Below are 18,339 nucleotides of genomic sequence, written 5' to 3' on the forward strand. Positions count from 1 at the left end.
GCCCTAAGTTAGTGGAATTCTGAAAAACTAGCACTTTTTCTGAAAACTAACTTTAACAAAAGTATCCCCAGGTGGACCTGAATAACTTAGCAATAAGAACAAGACTGTCACCCCTTTAGAAGCAAACGCATTAAGCCAATTTAACTAAGGAACCTTGGATCACAATGAACTTTCTTAAATTGTTTCTTATATGCCTAATGTGTCTCTGGTGTTTTCTTTTTTACTTTTTTTTTATCGTCACCCGTGCAATTTTTTTTCTTTTTTGTATATTGATTCAAGTAGCAAAAACGAAAAATATTTCCTAGAGGTTTTTTCTAAAACTTTTTGTTAAAAAATTAGTTTTTTCGTCTTTATTAAAGTATTTTGTAAATTTGGGGTTTACCCAGTAGCTAGTATAAAAACGGACTAAGGAGACTAGAATTAAATATACAACTTTTAATGTGTTAATAGCACTAACTGTAACCTTTAAAATTATACTGGTAGTTTAAATATAAAAATTGGACACCTTTTTTCAAGAAAGGAAAAGGTGTCCCCAGGTGGGTTTAAATTCTTCTTTAAGAAAACAATATTTTATCTAAGACCTCTTAGTCCTAACGGCTAGCATATTCTACTATTAAATTTCTAAAAAATTTCGTCGGAAAGGTCAGTCATTTAAGTTTACTTGGGGATAGCTCTATTTTTCTAATGTTCTAAGATTTTTCAAGCTTAACTAGTAAACTGTATCTCAATGGATACAATTTACTTATAGATATTCATAACTTAGATGTGCTGTCACTGTAGTTCCATGTTCCTCAATTTGGAATTTCCAGAATAAAATTTTGTCTCTGAATTATCAAAGATTCAAAAACTATCCTATAGTGTCTTTTTCTTCTCACTTTTTGGCTTTTCGCTCTTTATATGCCGTATAGAACCATAGTTAAGTGGATGGTTTTGTGGCATAATATGCTTTATTCCTCTGCTGGGAGTTCGATGTTCAGCAAATTCACCTAAATTGTTTAGTTCGTCGTGAAGGTTTTGTCTGTTAGTCATTGTTAATAAGTAACTTTGTTGTTGAAAACGGTTAACTATTTTTTTCTTAACGCTGGTATACTTACATTTTCTGGTCTAAAAAAAAACATGAGGTTAGCAATAACTCATGAAAATCAACTAAATCAACTTAAAGTAGGTTATGTTAAAATAACCTCAAATCGTGGCCACTATTCTCCTTAGTAATTAGTACTATTCCATAAATATTGAAGAGCAACTATTCCCCACCCACGCCCCCTTTTCCTAAAATACCCCCTATCAAAATTGTGAGATAGCCATTTTTGTTCAACCTAGTTAAAAAGTCAAATAATTATACCCCTGGAGACGATATGACAAACCCACGGCCCCCAGGGAAAGGGCTGTAAGCTAATTTGTTTGCCTATTATTTACATACAGTATTCGTTACTAGGAAATAAAGAGACAGTTTTCGGAGAGGAGAGATTTTCCACGGGAAGAATTTTTTGTGGAGATGGTAGTTTCCGAAGATTCACTATCAATGGGAAAGTTGAGGCAGGGAGGATTTTCCAGAATTCCTGTAGGAAATAATTTTTTTGGCTTACTTTCTCTTTGCTGTCTGAATTTCTGCATATGGAGATGTTCCAGGGAAATTATCCAGGGAAATTTTCAAAGGGGTGGAATTATCTGGGGGATTTTTCTATAGAAGGAGGAGATTTTCCGCGAGAGAAATTACCCTTGAGAGAATTTACTGTGGGTGAAATTCTTCATGGCAGAATTTTCTGGGAGGGGGACTTTCGAATGGGGTCGTTCCATTTGGGGGATGCTGGGAAATAAATTCCACGTAGGGTAGATATCCGGCATAATTTGGAAAACGATCAGAAACTATATATAAAAAAAAAAAAATTCGAATAAAAGTAGGCTAAGCAGAATTTTTACAGCTGAAATTTTTCAAAGGTTGTCTCTGAGGGGGGGGGGGGATTTTACAAATGAGAATCTTTCCATAGGAGAATCCCCGGGAGACTTTTCCATGGAATGGGAGGCGTATTTACATTTTAAACAATTTAATAAAATCGAAAGAGCCTCAATTTTTTTGAATACTTATTATTCTCTTTTTTTTCTTTTTTTTTTTTGATTTTTTACTCTCCTAGTTTTCCTTTTTTTAATTTTTTTCTTTTTTTTTCTTTTCTTAGATTTTTGATGTTTTTCAGTTTTTCTGTTATTTTAGTTTTTCTTTTTTTTTAGTTTCTGCTTTGTTTTTTAATTTGTATTATTTTTTAGTTTTTCTTTTTTACTTAGTTTTTTATTTTTTGGTATTCTTTTTTTAGTTTTTCTTCTTTTTAGGTTTTTTCTTTATTTATTTTTTTTCTAATTTTTGTCCTTTTTAGTTTTTTTCTTTTCTTTAAGCTTTTTAGCTTTTTTTATGTATATATATATATATATATATATATATATATATATATATATATATATATATATATATATATATATATATATATATATATATATATATATATATATATATATATATATATATATATATATATATATATATATATATATATCTTTGTAACAGTGTAACAGATATGTGTAACAGACATACAACTTATCTATATATAAAAAAAATAAGTTGTTTGTTTGTTTGTCTCTCTGTCTGTCGACTGACGTCATTATAAGGATTGAGCTGTATGTCGTCATGAAGTTAGTTGTCGTCATGTTTATTATGACGATGCTTAGTACATGACGTCATTACAAGTATTTATGAAAATCGTTCAAAGACAAATTTTTAATTGTAAGAAGATCGTTGAAAGAGAAATTTTTAATGTAAAATGACTGAAGAACTTACAATGGCAACAGCCGAGGAAGCTGCTCAAAGAGTCTATGCCAAAAGACTCGCGGCTGATAGAGAAAGTAAGAAAAGAAAGCGTGCCGAGGAATCACAAGAACAGCATGAAAACAGGCTTGCGGCTAAAGAACGCAAAACCGCGCAGTTAGATGAAAATCCACCTGGACAGTGAGAGTCAAACATATCAAAACTGAAAATAATAGCGATGATGATTGGGTTTGGGATTTTGACTTGGATAAGGTCATCAATGCCTACCAGATTTTAGTTAAAAAAAACAAAGGTTCGGCGATATATATTTCATAGTGACGCTGAAAAATAAAGAAGAAAAGAAAACTGAAAAAAGAAAAAAGGTAAAAAACTAAAAAAAAACTAAAAATAAAAAAAAATAAAAAATAAAAGTAATTCGAAAACCTTAAAACAGATACCTAAAATTTTGAGGTTTATTATAAATTGTTGGAAGTGTCAATGTTAGAATGAACATTGACAAATTGAAGAAAACAAATCAATAAAACGAAGAAACTAAAAAAAGAAAAACTAAAAAAGAAAAAAAAAACTAAGAAAAGAAAAAACTAAAAAAAAATCTGTATCTATATATATAAAAATAAGTTGTATATATGCATGTTTGTTTGTTTGTGGGTTTGAATTTGACGTCATTATAAGTATATAAGGCTTTGTATATGACTTCATTATAAGATGACACTACAGACCGGGACACAGGGTCACAAATGACGACCGGGACACAGGGAATATAAATGACGACCGGGACACTCAAAGAGAAATTACAGACTGGGATACCGGGACACAAATGACGACCGGGACACAGGGAATATAAATGACGACCAAGACACAGGGACACAACTACAACAGGGACGCCGGGGGCACAGGGGGATATATAAATGACGATGGGGACACAGGGAATGTTCGACTAGCAACCACCATCAACAAAGCTCAAGGGCAATCGTTAGAAAAATGCGGTATAGATTTGAATACGGATTGTTTTCTCATTGACAATTATTATGTTGCATGTTCAAGAGTTGGTAAACCTGACAATCTATTTGTACGGACAGACAATGTGACAGAAAAGAAGGTTGTATATTCGCAAGTTTTACCTAGTTAAAAATACAACTACAATGGCGTGTAACTAATATGGCACGTAACGACTTACGCGCTCGGAGGGGCTTGGGGGGGGTGCGATTCGCAAGTTTTACGTTGCTAAAAACACAACTACAATGGCGCGTAACTAATATGGCACGTAACGAATTTCGCACGCGGGGGGGGGGCGAAGCGCCCCCACCAACTAGGTGTCGGTGTGGTGCGAAGCGCCACCCCAACAGCTAGTTTTTATATATAGATATAGAAGATGTAGATAGATGTTCTATTGAGAAATGTTTGAATGTTTAAAATTAACTTTATTCATAATAAAGAACACTTAATTGAGAACAAACTGAATAACTTTGTAGAGTGAGTATATTAATTTGTAACTTTCTAGAAATTATAAGAGAGAATATCAATTGGTTAAAATAGCAATATTTACACTCTACTACTATTACTATTACTTACTACTACTACTAGTAGTACTATTGCCCCTCTTAAAGCTAAAACTACTGCTTATAAATGCCTATGCCTATAAAAATTAGGCATGGGATTGTCTGCTCGACTCATGTGAATTTTTGCTCTTTTTTTTAGGGTGACTCCGTTATGCAAAATTCAACATCTTATGCTTCATGAAGGCCTTTGCACAAAATTTATTCTCAAAATTCAAATCAAGGTTTACACCAATACATTTTAATACAACATTTAATAAATTCAATGGTGGTAACCATTTACTGAGTTGCGCTAGACAGAAGTTGAACTAATTCTTCAAGAGAAGTTTTTTTTGTTTTAAAACTGCGACGGTATTCTTCTTTTCCAAAAAATAAAAATTGCACTAGACACACTGGTATTTTTTTTCTGCCGAATAGACGTGATAATAAATCAATATCTTTCCTGATTCTCATTCCACATATGTCTTTTAATGTTTGATGTAATGGCAAATGATTGCCGTAGTTTGCCATAGTGGTAATTTTAGGTAGACACGAAGCCATAATTAAGAAAGCTCGCTTTAATAATGGACTGCTTTCATATTTCATGGAAAATTGAAATTCTTCGTCAAGAAAATCTTTCAAATTGGTAACAATTTCTGAATATGGCATATATAGAGAAGAATCTCGGCGTAGAAGGTCTCTTTCCCAACAATCTCTTACTACAGTGGCTAACTTGTCTGAATCCGTCCCATTTAACAACAAATATCTTATAAAATCAAATTTACGAGCCTCTGTTGCAACAGTTAATAATTCACTTCCAAAAAAGGTACAGCAGTCTATTTTTATTTCCTCACCAAATTGTGGATTTGCTCCATTTTCCAAAAGCATGGTCACCAGTGAGATATTTTTTTTAAAGCGATATCTAACGGTGTTTCTTTTTCACGATTCAGAGCATTTAAATCTGCACCATACTTGATAAGCATGTCAACAAGTTCAGCTTGATAATCATGTTTGTTTAAAACAGCTAAGTGTAGACAGTAATCACAGTTGGGATTTTTCCCTTTCTTCAAATATTCTTTGACCTCCTTTAATTTTTGGGGAAACATTGAGGCTTTTACAGCCTCAAGAAAAAGTTTATCTTGGTCGGTATGGAACACAGGTAAATTAGCTATGGTTGGTAATTCACAGAAGTCACTGGTTTTGCCTTTCTTGGCAGCAGATAAAGCTGGTTCATTGTTGTCCAAATTGCAGGATAAACTTGCACCATTATGCAGAATATATTGCATTAAGTGAAAATTCTTTTGGTTTATAGCAATGTCTACAAGTCTTTTATTGGGTTTGCACAGTCTTGGATTTGCCCCACGTTCTAGAAGATATTCGACTAAACTTTTTTTTCCTGTTTTCACTGCAATATATAACGGAGTTTCATCGGCCTCATTAAAAGTATGAATTTCGACTCCATTCTTTATCAGTAAGTCGCAAATGTCGCGACTTCCAAACCGAACAGCATTGTGCAAATACAGACAACTTTTGGGACTTGCTCCTTTTTCCAAAAGGTATTTTACCAAATACCATTGATTTGAATCAAATACCATCTGATCTGAGAAGATCAGATTCTAAAGGCTTGTCACTTCCGTAGATTGTTTCTTGTTGTTTCATCATAGGAAGTAATTTTTTAAACTGACCAAAGTTCTAGAAACGGCTATTTTATTTCCTGAAATTAAAAAATAAATTTAAAAATCTAAAATAAAATGGTAAAATTACTCCACAATTACAGAATTAATTTTTCCCCCGGGGTAGCTTTTGTCAAAAATTTCATGGTCTACCAAAATTACATAAGCAAGGAATTCTTTTAACGCCCATCGTAGCTAGTACGACAGCCCCCGCTTCCAATATTGGAAAATAGTACATCATTCAAACCTTTGCTTTATTCTCAAAAATCATACATATGTAATTCAGTAGACTTAGTTGACAAACTCAAAAAGGTAAATATCTCAAAAAATATAATTATCAATGGTTTTGACATCGTTTCTATGCATACAAATATTGATATAGCAGCATCTGAGCAATAAACAGAAAATAAATAAACGAAAATTATCATTTTTAAAAGCATTTTCGAAAATCTAAAGCATTGTCACCTCTGTAATTTTTTCTTGTTATGGCACTTGGTATTAACCAAGTGACATATAGCAATCGCAAACTCTGTCGGTCTGTCGGTCCTGGTTTTGCTACTTTAGGCACTTCCAGGTAAGCTAGGAGGAAAAGCGTCTACACCCCCACACACACACACACCAACCCACCTTCTTCCTCAAATTTATCTGATCAAGATTTTTAGATGACCATTTTTGTTTGAAATATCCAACAATCAGATAAAAAACTCCAGGGATAACACAGTCCATCAGAACCAAGGAGGAAGTGTTATAAATTATGCCACTGGGGCATATAAGGTTTTTATGGAAGGGATGATCATAGAAAATTCAAAGGGGGCTCATTCGATTTTATATTAGAATTTTTAGTTCATTTTTTAAGAGTAGAGATAGCCATTTTGTTCAAAATATTTTAAAGATTAAATAACAAAGACCCTAGTGCAGATAAGGCTTTTATGTAAGGGGTGGTTGTATAAACTCCAGAGATGGGTCATTTGACTGGAAATTGAAAATTCTAGTTACCTTTTTAAGAGTCAAAACTGATTGGAGGGCATCCTCCCTCCCCTGCTGAAACACCTTCTTTTCCCCTAATGCATCCTATCAAAATTTTGAGATAGTCATTTGATTATTGGGCTTATTTGTCAAGGCGGTGGATTTACAAAAAGTAGCTTTCATAGCAGCCATCTTCCTCGTTTCAAAATACTAATGAGAAACTTGCCCAAGCAGAAACAGGTGTAAAATCAGCCTCTAGTATATGCTCACAAACGATATGTCACCTACACCCTTCACCATTACCTTAGGGAAATACCTACTACATTGTACAGATGTTCTGTCATTAAGAGAACGAGGACCACATAATTCCATAGCTATTTACCTCTGAGCAAATCTCCAAAAACTGCAAAACTTTCATATAGAATCAGAATTTTTTTGGTTTTTGCTAAAATTGGTTGTTAATAAATAAATTTAAAAATTTATTTAATTTGACATGTGTATTTGTATTTTACTTGCCCAAAGATAGATTTTTTTTAGATAGACTGCAGCTACTAGTATAACAAAACGTAGGTCAAATTTTTTATCACAACGAATAATTTAAAGTGCTTTCTCAGGTAATTTGGTCATGTTTTGCATTAATTTTTTTTAGCACCTATCTTTTATGATAGGTGTCCCGCTAGCATTTTATGATAGCACCTATCATTTGTGTCCTTGTGTCCCGGTCTGTAGTGTCATCTTATAATGAAGTCATATACAAAGCCTTATATGCTTATAATAACGTCAAATTCAAACCCACAAACAAACAAAAATGCATATATACAACTTATTTTTATATATATAGATAGTTTTTTGTTTTTTTTCTTAGTTTTTTTCTTTTTTAGTTTTTCTTTTTTTAGTTTCTTCTTTTTATTGATTTGTTTTCTTCAATTTGTCAATGTTCATTCGAACATTGACACTTCCAACAATTTATAATAAACCTCAAATTTTAGGTATCTGTTTTAAGGTTTTCGAATTACTTTAATTTTTTTACTTTTTTTTATTTTTTCTTAATTTTTTTTTTTATTTTTTTTCTTTTTAGTTTTTTACCTTTTTTCTTTTATCAGTTTTCTTTTTCTTCTTTATTTTTCAGTGTCACTATGAAATAAATATCGCCGAACCTTTGTTTTTTTAACTAAAATCTGGTAGGCATTGATGACCTTATCCAAGTCAAAATCCCAAACCCAATCATCATCGCTATCATTTTCAGTTTTGATATGTTTTGACTCTCGCTGTCCAGGTGGATTTTCATCTAACTACGCGGTTTTGCATTCTTTAGCCACAAGCCTGTTTTCATGCTGTTGTTGTAATTCCTCGGCACGCTTTCTTTTCTTACTTTCTCTATCAGCCGCAAGTCTTTATATATATATATATATATATATATATATATATATATATATATATATATATATATATATATATATATATATATATATATATATATATATATATATATATATATATATATATACATAAAAAAAGCTAAAAGAAAAGAAAAAAAACTAAAGAAGAAAAAATTAGAAAAAGAAAAAAACTAAATAAAGAAAAAACCTAAAAAAAATACAAAAAAAAAACTAAATAAAAAAGAAAAAACTAAAAAATAATACAAATTAAAAAACAAAGCAGAAACTAAAAAAAAAGAAAAACTAAAATAACAGAAAAACTGAAAAAACATCAAAAATCTAAGAAAAGAAAAAAACGAAAAAAAAAGAAAAATTAGAAGACTAAAAAATCAAAAAACTAAAAAAAAAGAAAAAAAAAAAAAAAACTAAAAAATAAAAAAAAATAAAAAAATAAATAAAAAAAAAAGAATAATAAGTATTCAAAAAAATTGAGGCTCTTTCAATTTTATTAAATTGTTTAAAATGTAAATATGCCTCCCATTCCATGGAAAAGTCTCCCGGGGATTCTCCTATGGAAAGATTCTCATTTGTAAAATCCCCCCCAGAGACAATTCGCTTTTTGCTAAAAAAAAATTCCTGCCGGAAAATTTCCTTTGAAAAATTTCAGCTGGAAAAATTCTCCTTAGCCTACTTTTATTCGAATTTTTTTTTTATATAGTTTCTGATCGTTTTCCAAATTATGCCGGATATCTACCCTACGTGGAATTTATTTCCCAGCATCCCCCAAATGGAACGACCCCATTCGAAAGTCCCCCTCCCAGAAAATCCTGCCATGAAGAATTTCACCCACAGAAAATTCTCTCAAGAGTAATTTCTCTCGCGGAAAATCCCCTCCTTCTATAGAAAAAATCCCCCAGATAATTCCACCCTTTTGAAAATTTCCCCTGGATAATTTCCCTGAAACATCTCCATATGCAGAAATTCAGACAGCAAAGAGAAAGTAAGCCAAAAAATTTATTTCCTACAGGAATTCTGGAAAATCCTCCCTGCCTCAACTTTCCCATTGATAGTGAATCTTCGGAAACTACCACCTCCACAAAAAATTCTTCCCGTGGAAAATCTCTCCTCTCCAAAAACTGTCTCTTTATTTCCTAATAACGAATACTGTATGTAAATAATAGGCAAACAAATTAGCTTACAGCCCTTTCCCTGGGGGCCGTGGGTTTGTCATATCGTCTCCAGGGGTATAATTATTTGACTTTTTAACTAGGTTGAACAAAAATGGCTATCTCAAAATTTTGATTGGGGGTATTTTAGGAAAAGGGGGCATGGGTGGGGAATAGTTGCTCTTCAATATTTCTGGTCACTTAATAAGGGCAATGAAACTTTTAATTTCCATTCAAGTAATACCTTTCCCGATATTCGAAGACCACTGGTTTGAAACGATCATCCTGACGAAAAGAAAAAACGTACAAAACTCCACATTTTTGCAGATGGGAGTTTAAAACCTCTACGGCAGGGTTTTTTGATACTGAATCTGATAGTGTGATTTTCATTGAGGTTGATATTTTTTTTTTGGGGGGGGGGGGAGTTCCTCTCCTTTTTCGAAAAAAAACACAAATTTTCTCAGGTTCATAGCTTTTATTATGTAAAACTAAACTTAATAAATTTTATATTTTTGGAATCAAACAGTTCGTGGTAACAAACTGTAGTAAGGAGCGACCCGGCTCAATAGTAAACGAAACTCTAAATAACGGAATTTTGATGCTAAAATATACATCAAAAGAATCGGATTTTTATGCTGATTTTAAATATATAAGTTTCATCAAATTTGGTCTTTGTCATCAAAAGTTACGAGCCTGAGAAAATTTGTCTTATTTTAGAAAATTTTAGGAAAACACCCCCTAAAAGTCACAGAATCTTAACGAAAATCACACCATCGCATTCAGCGTATCAGAGAACCCTATAGCGAAATTTTCAGGCTCCTATCTACAAAAATGTGGAATTTCGTATTTTTTTGCCAGAAGACAAATCACGGGTGCGTGTTTATTTGTTGTTTTTTTTTCCCAGGGGTCATCGTATCGACCAAGTGGTCCTAGAATGTTGCAAGAGGGCTCATTCTAACGGAAATGAAAAGTTCTAGCGCCCTTTTTAAGTGACCAAAAAAATTGGAGGGCACCTAGGCCCCCTCCCACGCTCATTTTTTCTCCAAAGTCAACAGATCAAAATTTTGAGATAGCCATTTTGTTCCACAGAGTCAAAAACCATAATAACTATGTCTTTGGGAATGACTTACTCCCCCACAGTTCCTGGGGGAGGGGCTGCAAGTTACAAACTTCGACCAGTGATTACATATAATAATGGTTATTGGGAAATGTGCAGTCGTTTTCAGGGGATTTTTTTTTTTGGTTTTGGGGATGGGGTTGAGGGGAGAGGGCTATGTGGGAGGATCTTTCCTTGGAGAAATATGTCATGGGGGAACAGAAATTCAATGAAAAGGGCGCAGGATTTTCTAAAATTACTATAAAAAAAATGAAAAAATAAACATGGAAACATTCTTTCAATTGAAAGTAAGGAGTACCATTGAAACTTAAAACGAACAGAGATTATTACTTATATGAGGGGTTCTAAAAACACTTTAGCATAAAGAGCGAGGTATTCAGGAGGAGATAAATACCTCGCTCTTTATGCTAAAGTATTTTTAGTAATCTCAACTATTTATTCTACGGCGTTTCGGATTCAGGGGTCATTCTTAAAGAATCGGCACAAAACTTACGATTTAGTGTAAAGAACGAGGTATTAACGAGGGTACAAACCCCCTCATATACATAATACAAATTTAAGAATATAAAAGTTTGTTACGTAAGTAAATTCTTAAGTTACGTATATTTTTTACTAATAAAAAAATTTGTTAAAAATTATAATTTATAGTTGCCTTTTTGTGCAACCGAAAAATTGCATGGCAACTAGGCCTCCTTCCCCATCCCATATTTCTCAAAATCGTCTGATCAGAACTAAGAGAAAGCCATTTAGCCAAAAAAGGAATTAAAATATAAATTTCATTTTAATAATTTATGTGTGGAGAGCCAAAATCAAACATGCATTAATTCAAAAACGTTCAGAAATTACATAAAAAAAACTAGTTTTTCTAACTAAAAGTAAGGAGCGACATTAAAACTTAAAACGAACAGAAATTACTCCGTATATGAAATGGGTTGTCCCCTCCGCAATCCTTCGCTCTTTACGCTAAAGTTTGACTCTTTACCACAATTCTGCTTTTTAAGACAATTAAAAGCTTTAGCATAAAGAGCGAAGGATTGCGGAGGAGACAACCCATTTCATATACGGAGTAATTTCTGTTCGTTTTAAGTTTTAATGTCGCTCCTTACTTTTAGTTAGAAAAACTAGTTTTTTTTTTATGTAATAAGCATAAGAAGCCAATTCTTCTGATGCATCTATTGCTATCATAATGTCACCGTTTACCACTTACTACTGTTACCGTTACTGTTGTTACCGTTTTTTAGAGTTTTCGTTACTATTGGGCCGAGTCAGTCCTCGCTTACAGTTTGTTGTCAAAAACTGTTTGATATTAGTCTAAAATTGAGTTTACAGCCCTGACCCCCCTCTCACCCTTCCAAAAATCGCTTACCCTATTATTGTACGTTTAGTATGTTGAAGTATTTTTTTTAGGTTTAATAGAAATTTGTCATTAAGTTGATACCTTAAATACCAATTCAATTTTATTGTTTTTAAAATTAGCAAAGAAAATATCAATATTATTACGCAATTAAGCTTATAGAAAATTATAAAGTAAATAAAATATATCAAAACCCGTTTTCTTTAAAGCATTACTTAAATACATTAAATAAGGTTAAACACAGGAGAAAAAATAAATTAACTAAATTTAATCCATGTGTCGCATGTTCAAGAGTCGCTAAACCTGACAATCTATTTATATGGACAGACAATGGGACAGAGAAGAATGTTGTATATACGCTAGTTTTGCTTAGTTAAAAACATATATATATATATATATATATATATATATATATATATATATATATATATATATATATATATATATATATATATGTATACTCACAGGTGGGACACAGGGACACAACTACAATGGCACGTAACAAATATGGCGCATAACGACTTATGCTCACGGGGGGGCTTGGGGAGGGGGGCGCAAAACGCCCCCACCAACTAGGTGTTGGGGTGGCGCAAAGCGCCACCTGAACACCTTAAATTTATATTTGACAATGATGACTGACTGACAATGTCTTGTTTGACTGACAATGTCATGTTTGTACTATATTTATTGATGTTGATTTTAAGGTTGATTATTAAGGTGACTTGTACAATTGAGGATACTTAAATTATATTGTAAAAATTGCCCTCTAGTAGCCTACTTAATGCTGTATTTAAAAGCAATAAGAACTGAACATTACCAATGCCTTAACAAAGAGAAAAACAGGAAAAAAGCAATGTCATTCAAAGGACAAATTCTTGTCCTTTTTTAAGCACTGACAATGTCCTGTTTGCACTATATTTATTGATGTTGGGTACACTTTTTGTTGAATTGTCAGATTATTGGGTGTTGCTTTCTTCAAGAAGTTTGGCTATTTTTATCTGGTCTAATGAACTTTTAAAATACGTTTCTTTTTTACTTTTATTATAATTTGAACTTCTATTTATTTTTAAAAACAGACTTTATTGGAAGTTTGGACACTTTACATTCTCATTAGGCCTGCTAGCCAACTCTGTGTTGGCAGTTGCTGGGTCTAATTTCTGTTTCTTATGCAGGATTCCTGTTTTATTGTTTCAGTAATTGACTACATGGACTCCTGTAGGGACAGATAATGTAAAGAAATCTCTGCCTAGATTACTCTAGTGTATACATATAGTGGAGTTTAAATGGAGTTTAAAATATGAAAATTTCGTTTTGATTATTCCTCTGCGGAGAGCCAAAATTAAAACATGCATTGATTCAAAAACGTTCAGAAATTAAATTAAAAAAAAAAGTTTTTTTTAACTGAAAGTAAGGAGCAACATTAAAACTTAAAACGAACAGAAATTACTTCGTTTATGAAGGAGGCTACTTCCTCATCAACGCCCCGTTCTTTACGCTAAAGTTTTTTACTGTTTTAAAAAGAAGAATTGAGAGAAAGAGTCAAAATTTAGCGTAAAGAGCGGGGCGTTGATGAGGAAGCAGCCTCTTTCATATACGAAGTAATTTCTGTTCGTTTTAATGTCGCTCCTTACTTTCAGATAAAAAAACTTGTTTTTTTATTTAATCTTAAAAAGAGCACTAGCTTCTTTTAAAGTTTTGATTATATTTCTAGCTATTATAGAGCGATGCTGCCTATCATATTGTTTTATGTTTCTTCTTGAAAACCTGCACGTAAACCTGCATGTAAATCAATATCTTATATTCTAAAAAATAAGATGGCCAAGTTACTTCAATATTAGTTTAAGATATAGAATTTGAAATTCTGTCAAAAAATCCGTATGGTAGAAATAATCGTACTTTTTTTTATTAAATTCATCTCTTAAGATAACCTTAATATAGTAGTTTTAGAGAAAGAAGGCGAAACTTATTTATTAAATTCTACATCTGTGTTTTCAGCTTTTTAGTGCCATCTATTTTACAAAAGTATTTTCCGCTAGGTGGATATTTGACAAAAATTTTCGCCTTCTGTGTTGTTACTCATGATCACAGTAGAGAATATATAACATTAAACTGTGCTCATGATCAGTTATCAAAAAATCAAATATTTACCTATTTTTGTGTGTTAAAACAGTGTCAAAGTATAAAATTTTACACAAATTAAAGGAAATATTAAGGACATCCAGAAAAAGGATCAAAATTAAGCAAACGCGGAAGGTAAATCCACTGAAGAAAAAAACATTATTACTAATTCTTTTTTTTTTACTTAGAGAAAGGATTTTATAGAAAGGAAACAAGGATGTTTTCATCCAGAATTTAAAAATTTAGTCAAACATTTCATAGGTTTTAAAAATTTGCAATTCTTGAAATTATTTAGTTCTTTCTCCCTTTTCTCGTAAAACTTGAATTGTCTTTTTTCAAAGTCAATCAAATTCCTTTCATTCTTTTCGAAGTTTTCACTTGCCTATACGTAGATACTAAATAAAACAAAAATTGTTGGTTCATGTAATTTCCTCACGTGGTTTAGAGGAGCTTCCAATAACCAGGAACAAGCAATAAGACTAAAATATACTAAACAATGAAGCAATGAGAATAGAAATATAAAATCCGGAAGATTTAAATCATAACCGGGGGATAAAGAAGGTGAAGGGGATATAATAATAATTTCCATAAGACCCACTATTTATTCCAAAATGTACGTATAAAACAAAGAGAAAATATATTAATACTTTCGTTTATTTCAGAGTGAAGCAAAAAATTATTTTCAACATTTATCTGCATGGCATTCTTCACAATTGTACAGGCTAATGACATTATATATTGTTCTTATGTATTGTGTATATTATATTTTACATGTTGTGTATACAACATATTTTACATATTGTATTATATATCGTTATGACAATGCCGTACGTGGGATATTTTTTTCTACCCTGGGGGACGGTCAAAATGACAAAGAAAACAAATTATATTTGATAAAATGAATAAAAAGTATCAAGAAATTGGGAAGACTTTCAGATTTCAGGGGAGAGGGACCAGGCCCAAAGGTCACCCGAGCATATGTTCCTGAATTATAAAATAGAATATTAAAACATTATTTATAGGTATTTTAAACATTTAATATACTTTATGTATTTCGATAGAAGTTTTTATTTGACTTTATTAATATGCTATAAGCTCTTGCAGTTTTGGCGGGAGCATAACATTAAAAAAAAATAATACAGAAGGAGAAAGTGGGAAAAGGAAAAAGTGGGAAAGGAAAAACAAATATACACTAGTATATTAAAATTATTTATACTCTGCTTATTAAAGACTATGTATGAATGTCGAGGTCTAGATGCACTTATCTGAACTAAAATTGAGGCTGTACATTCGAATATTAATGTCTGAGCAGTTGAAACTTAGCTGCCCGTAATTTTACCGAAGTATTCTAATAACTACATAATACTAAAAAACAAAATATTCTGCAGTATTTGCCCGTTCAAGCCCCCTCCATCATAGAACTCCCCTGACGCCTCTCTCACATTTAGGCTAAGTGCACTTTTGTCACTGTTTGCACTATCCGAATTCTCCGGGAATTGTCCTGAAGAATAGAATATTTACGATTGATAATTTTCTGAGGAGATTTAAGGGAACACTGTTTTTTTAGAAAAAAAATTGAGAAACCCTTAAAAATTTAGCAATAGTGGAAGTAATGACATATGTCTAGGCCCACTAGGCCCGAGCCTAGGGGCAGAAAATGCCAGGGGTCGCAGTCAATTATCACTGAGTGATTTTTGTCGGAATAAAACTGGACTGATGTGATTTATCGTCAAAGTGCCAGGTGCACCCCGCCGCCCTGTTACCTAAGCACAGAAAAGTGATTTAAATCAACACAGGAATTCCTTAGCCGCATATAAACTGTCAGATGTCTCCCAGGTATGGCAGCTGAGAGTTCGATATCACCCCTCTCTCTGATTACTTTTGGCTCATCAGTTGCGTTCTGTCCAGTGCTTCCACTATCCCCGTATTTCACCGAAAATCTCACAAAAACGGAGCAACAAAAACACTTGGGCCTAGATGCGTCAAGCTTTAAATCCAACCCTGCTTATCTCCATGTTGATCAGAGACAAGGCCGTGTTGGGAGAGTGCCACCTTTGTACCTATCCCTTCCAGGAGTTTCTTTCCGACTCATAGAAACATAACAAAATGCCTATAAACAATTTTTGATGCGTTTTTTAAGTTTATTGGTGTTATAGTTTATAAATATAATATAAATTAAATATAAATTAAAATATAAGCTAAAAAAGCTTAAAAATTTAATTTTATGATTAAATATTTTATAAACTTATAATTAAATTTTATTATAATTTAAATATAAATTTAAGGTGTTCGGGTGGCGCTTCGCGCCACCTCAACACCTAGTTGGTGGGGGCGCTTCGCCCCCCTAAGCCCCCTCGCGCGCGTAAGTCGTTACGCGCCATATTAGTTACGCGCCATTGTAGTTGTGTCCCTGTGTAGTACTATTGCCCCTCTTAAAGCTAAAACTATTGCTTATGCAGTGCATAGAAACCCCAACACAATGCATAGAAACGATGTTAAAACCATTGATAATTATATTTTTTGAGATATTTGAACTATTTTCCAATATTGGAAGCGGGGCTGTCGTACTAGCTACGATGGGCGTTAAAAGAAGTCCTTGCTTATGTAATTTTGGTAGACCATGAAATCTTGGACAAAACTTGCCCCGGGGGAAAAATTTATTCTGTAATTGTGGAGTAATTTTACAATTTTATAATAAAATAAAATAAAATAGCCGTTTCTAGTACTTTGCTCAGTTTAAAAAATTACTTCCTATGATGAAACAACAAGAAAAAATCTACGGAAGTGACAATCCTTTAGATTCTGATCTTCTCAAGGCTGTAAAAAAAAATCAATGGTATTTGGTAAAATACCTTTTGGAAAAAGGAGCAAGTCCCAAAAGTTGTCTGTATTTGCACAATGCTGTTCGGTTTGGAAGTCGCGACATTTGCGACTTACTGATAAAGAATGGAGTCGAAATTCATACTTTTAATGAGGCCGATGAAACTCCGTTATATATTGCAGTGAAAACAGGAAAAAAAAGTTTAGTCGAATATCTTCTAGAACGTGGGGCAAATCCAAGACTGTGCAAACCCAATAAAAGACTTGTAGACATTGCTATAAACCAAAAGAATTTTCACTTAATGCAATATATTCTGCATAATGGTGCAAGTTTATCCTGCAATTTGGACAACAATGAACCAGCTTTATCTGCTGCTAAGAAACGCAAAACCAGTGACTTGTGTGAATTACCAACCATAGCTAATTTACCTGTGTTCCATACCGACCAAGATAAACTTTTTCTTGAGGCTGTAAAAGCCTCAATGTTTCCCCAAAAATTAAAGGAGGTCAAAGAATATTTGAAGAAAGGGAAAAATCCCAACTGTGATTACTGTCTACACTTTACTGTTTTAAACGAACATGATTATCAAACTGAACTTGTTGACATGCTTATCAAGTATGGTGCAGATTTAAATACTCTGAATCGTGAAAAAGAAACACCGTTAGATATCGCTTTAAAAAAAATATCTCACTGGTGACCATGCTTTTGGAAAATGGAGCAAATCCACAATTTGGTGAGGAAATAAAAATAGACTGCTGTACCTTTTTTGGAAGTGAATTATTAACTGTTGCAACAGAGGCTCGTAAATTTGATTTTATAAGATATTTGTTGTTAAATGGGACGGATTCAGACAAGTTAGCCACTGTAGTAAGAGATTGTTGGGAAAGAGACCTTCTACGCCGAGATTCTTCTCCAGATACGCCATATTCAGAAATTGTTACCAATTTGAAAGATTTTCTTGACGAAGAATTTCAATTTTCCATGAAATATGAAAGCAGTCCATTATTAAAGCGAGCTTTCTTAATTATGGCTTCGTGTCTACCTAAAATTACCACTATGGCAAACTACGGCAATCATTTGCCACTACATCAAACATTAAAAGACATATGTGGAATGAGAATCAGGAAAGATATTGGTTTATTATCATGTCTATTCGGCAGAAGAAAAAAAATACCAGAATCTCTAGTGCAATTTTTATTTTTTGGAGAAAAAGAATACCGTTCTGATGTTTTAAAACTAAAAAAAACTTCTCTTGAAGAATTAGCTCAACTTCCGTCTAGTTGCATTAAAATGCAACTAAAACGTATGTTGCATTAAAATGTTTTGGTGTAAACCTTGATTTGAATTTTGAGAATAAATTTTGTGCAAAGGCCTTCATGAAGTATAAGATGTTGA

At 32.6% G+C, this 18,339-nt stretch overlaps 2 protein-coding genes across 2 annotated transcripts; one reads left to right on the forward strand and one right to left on the reverse strand.

Moving 5' to 3' along the window:
- Nucleotides 1-5,240: 5,240 nt before the first annotated feature.
- Nucleotides 5,241-5,945, reverse strand: LOC136038983 (ankyrin-3-like). The gene has a single exon (XM_065722502.1). The coding sequence runs from the start codon at nt 5,943-5,945 to the stop codon at nt 5,241-5,243; it is 705 nt and encodes a 234-aa protein (XP_065578574.1).
- Nucleotides 5,946-16,879: 10,934 nt separating this feature from the next.
- Nucleotides 16,880-17,641, forward strand: LOC136038984 (ankyrin-3-like). Its single transcript, XM_065722503.1, has one exon. The coding sequence runs from the start codon at nt 16,880-16,882 to the stop codon at nt 17,639-17,641; it is 762 nt and encodes a 253-aa protein (XP_065578575.1).
- The last annotated feature ends 698 nt before the right edge of the window (nt 17,642-18,339 follow it).

Source organism: Artemia franciscana, chromosome 18 (assembly GCF_032884065.1).
Source record: "Artemia franciscana chromosome 18, ASM3288406v1, whole genome shotgun sequence".
NCBI classification, from domain to species: Eukaryota; Metazoa; Arthropoda; class Branchiopoda; order Anostraca; family Artemiidae; genus Artemia; species Artemia franciscana.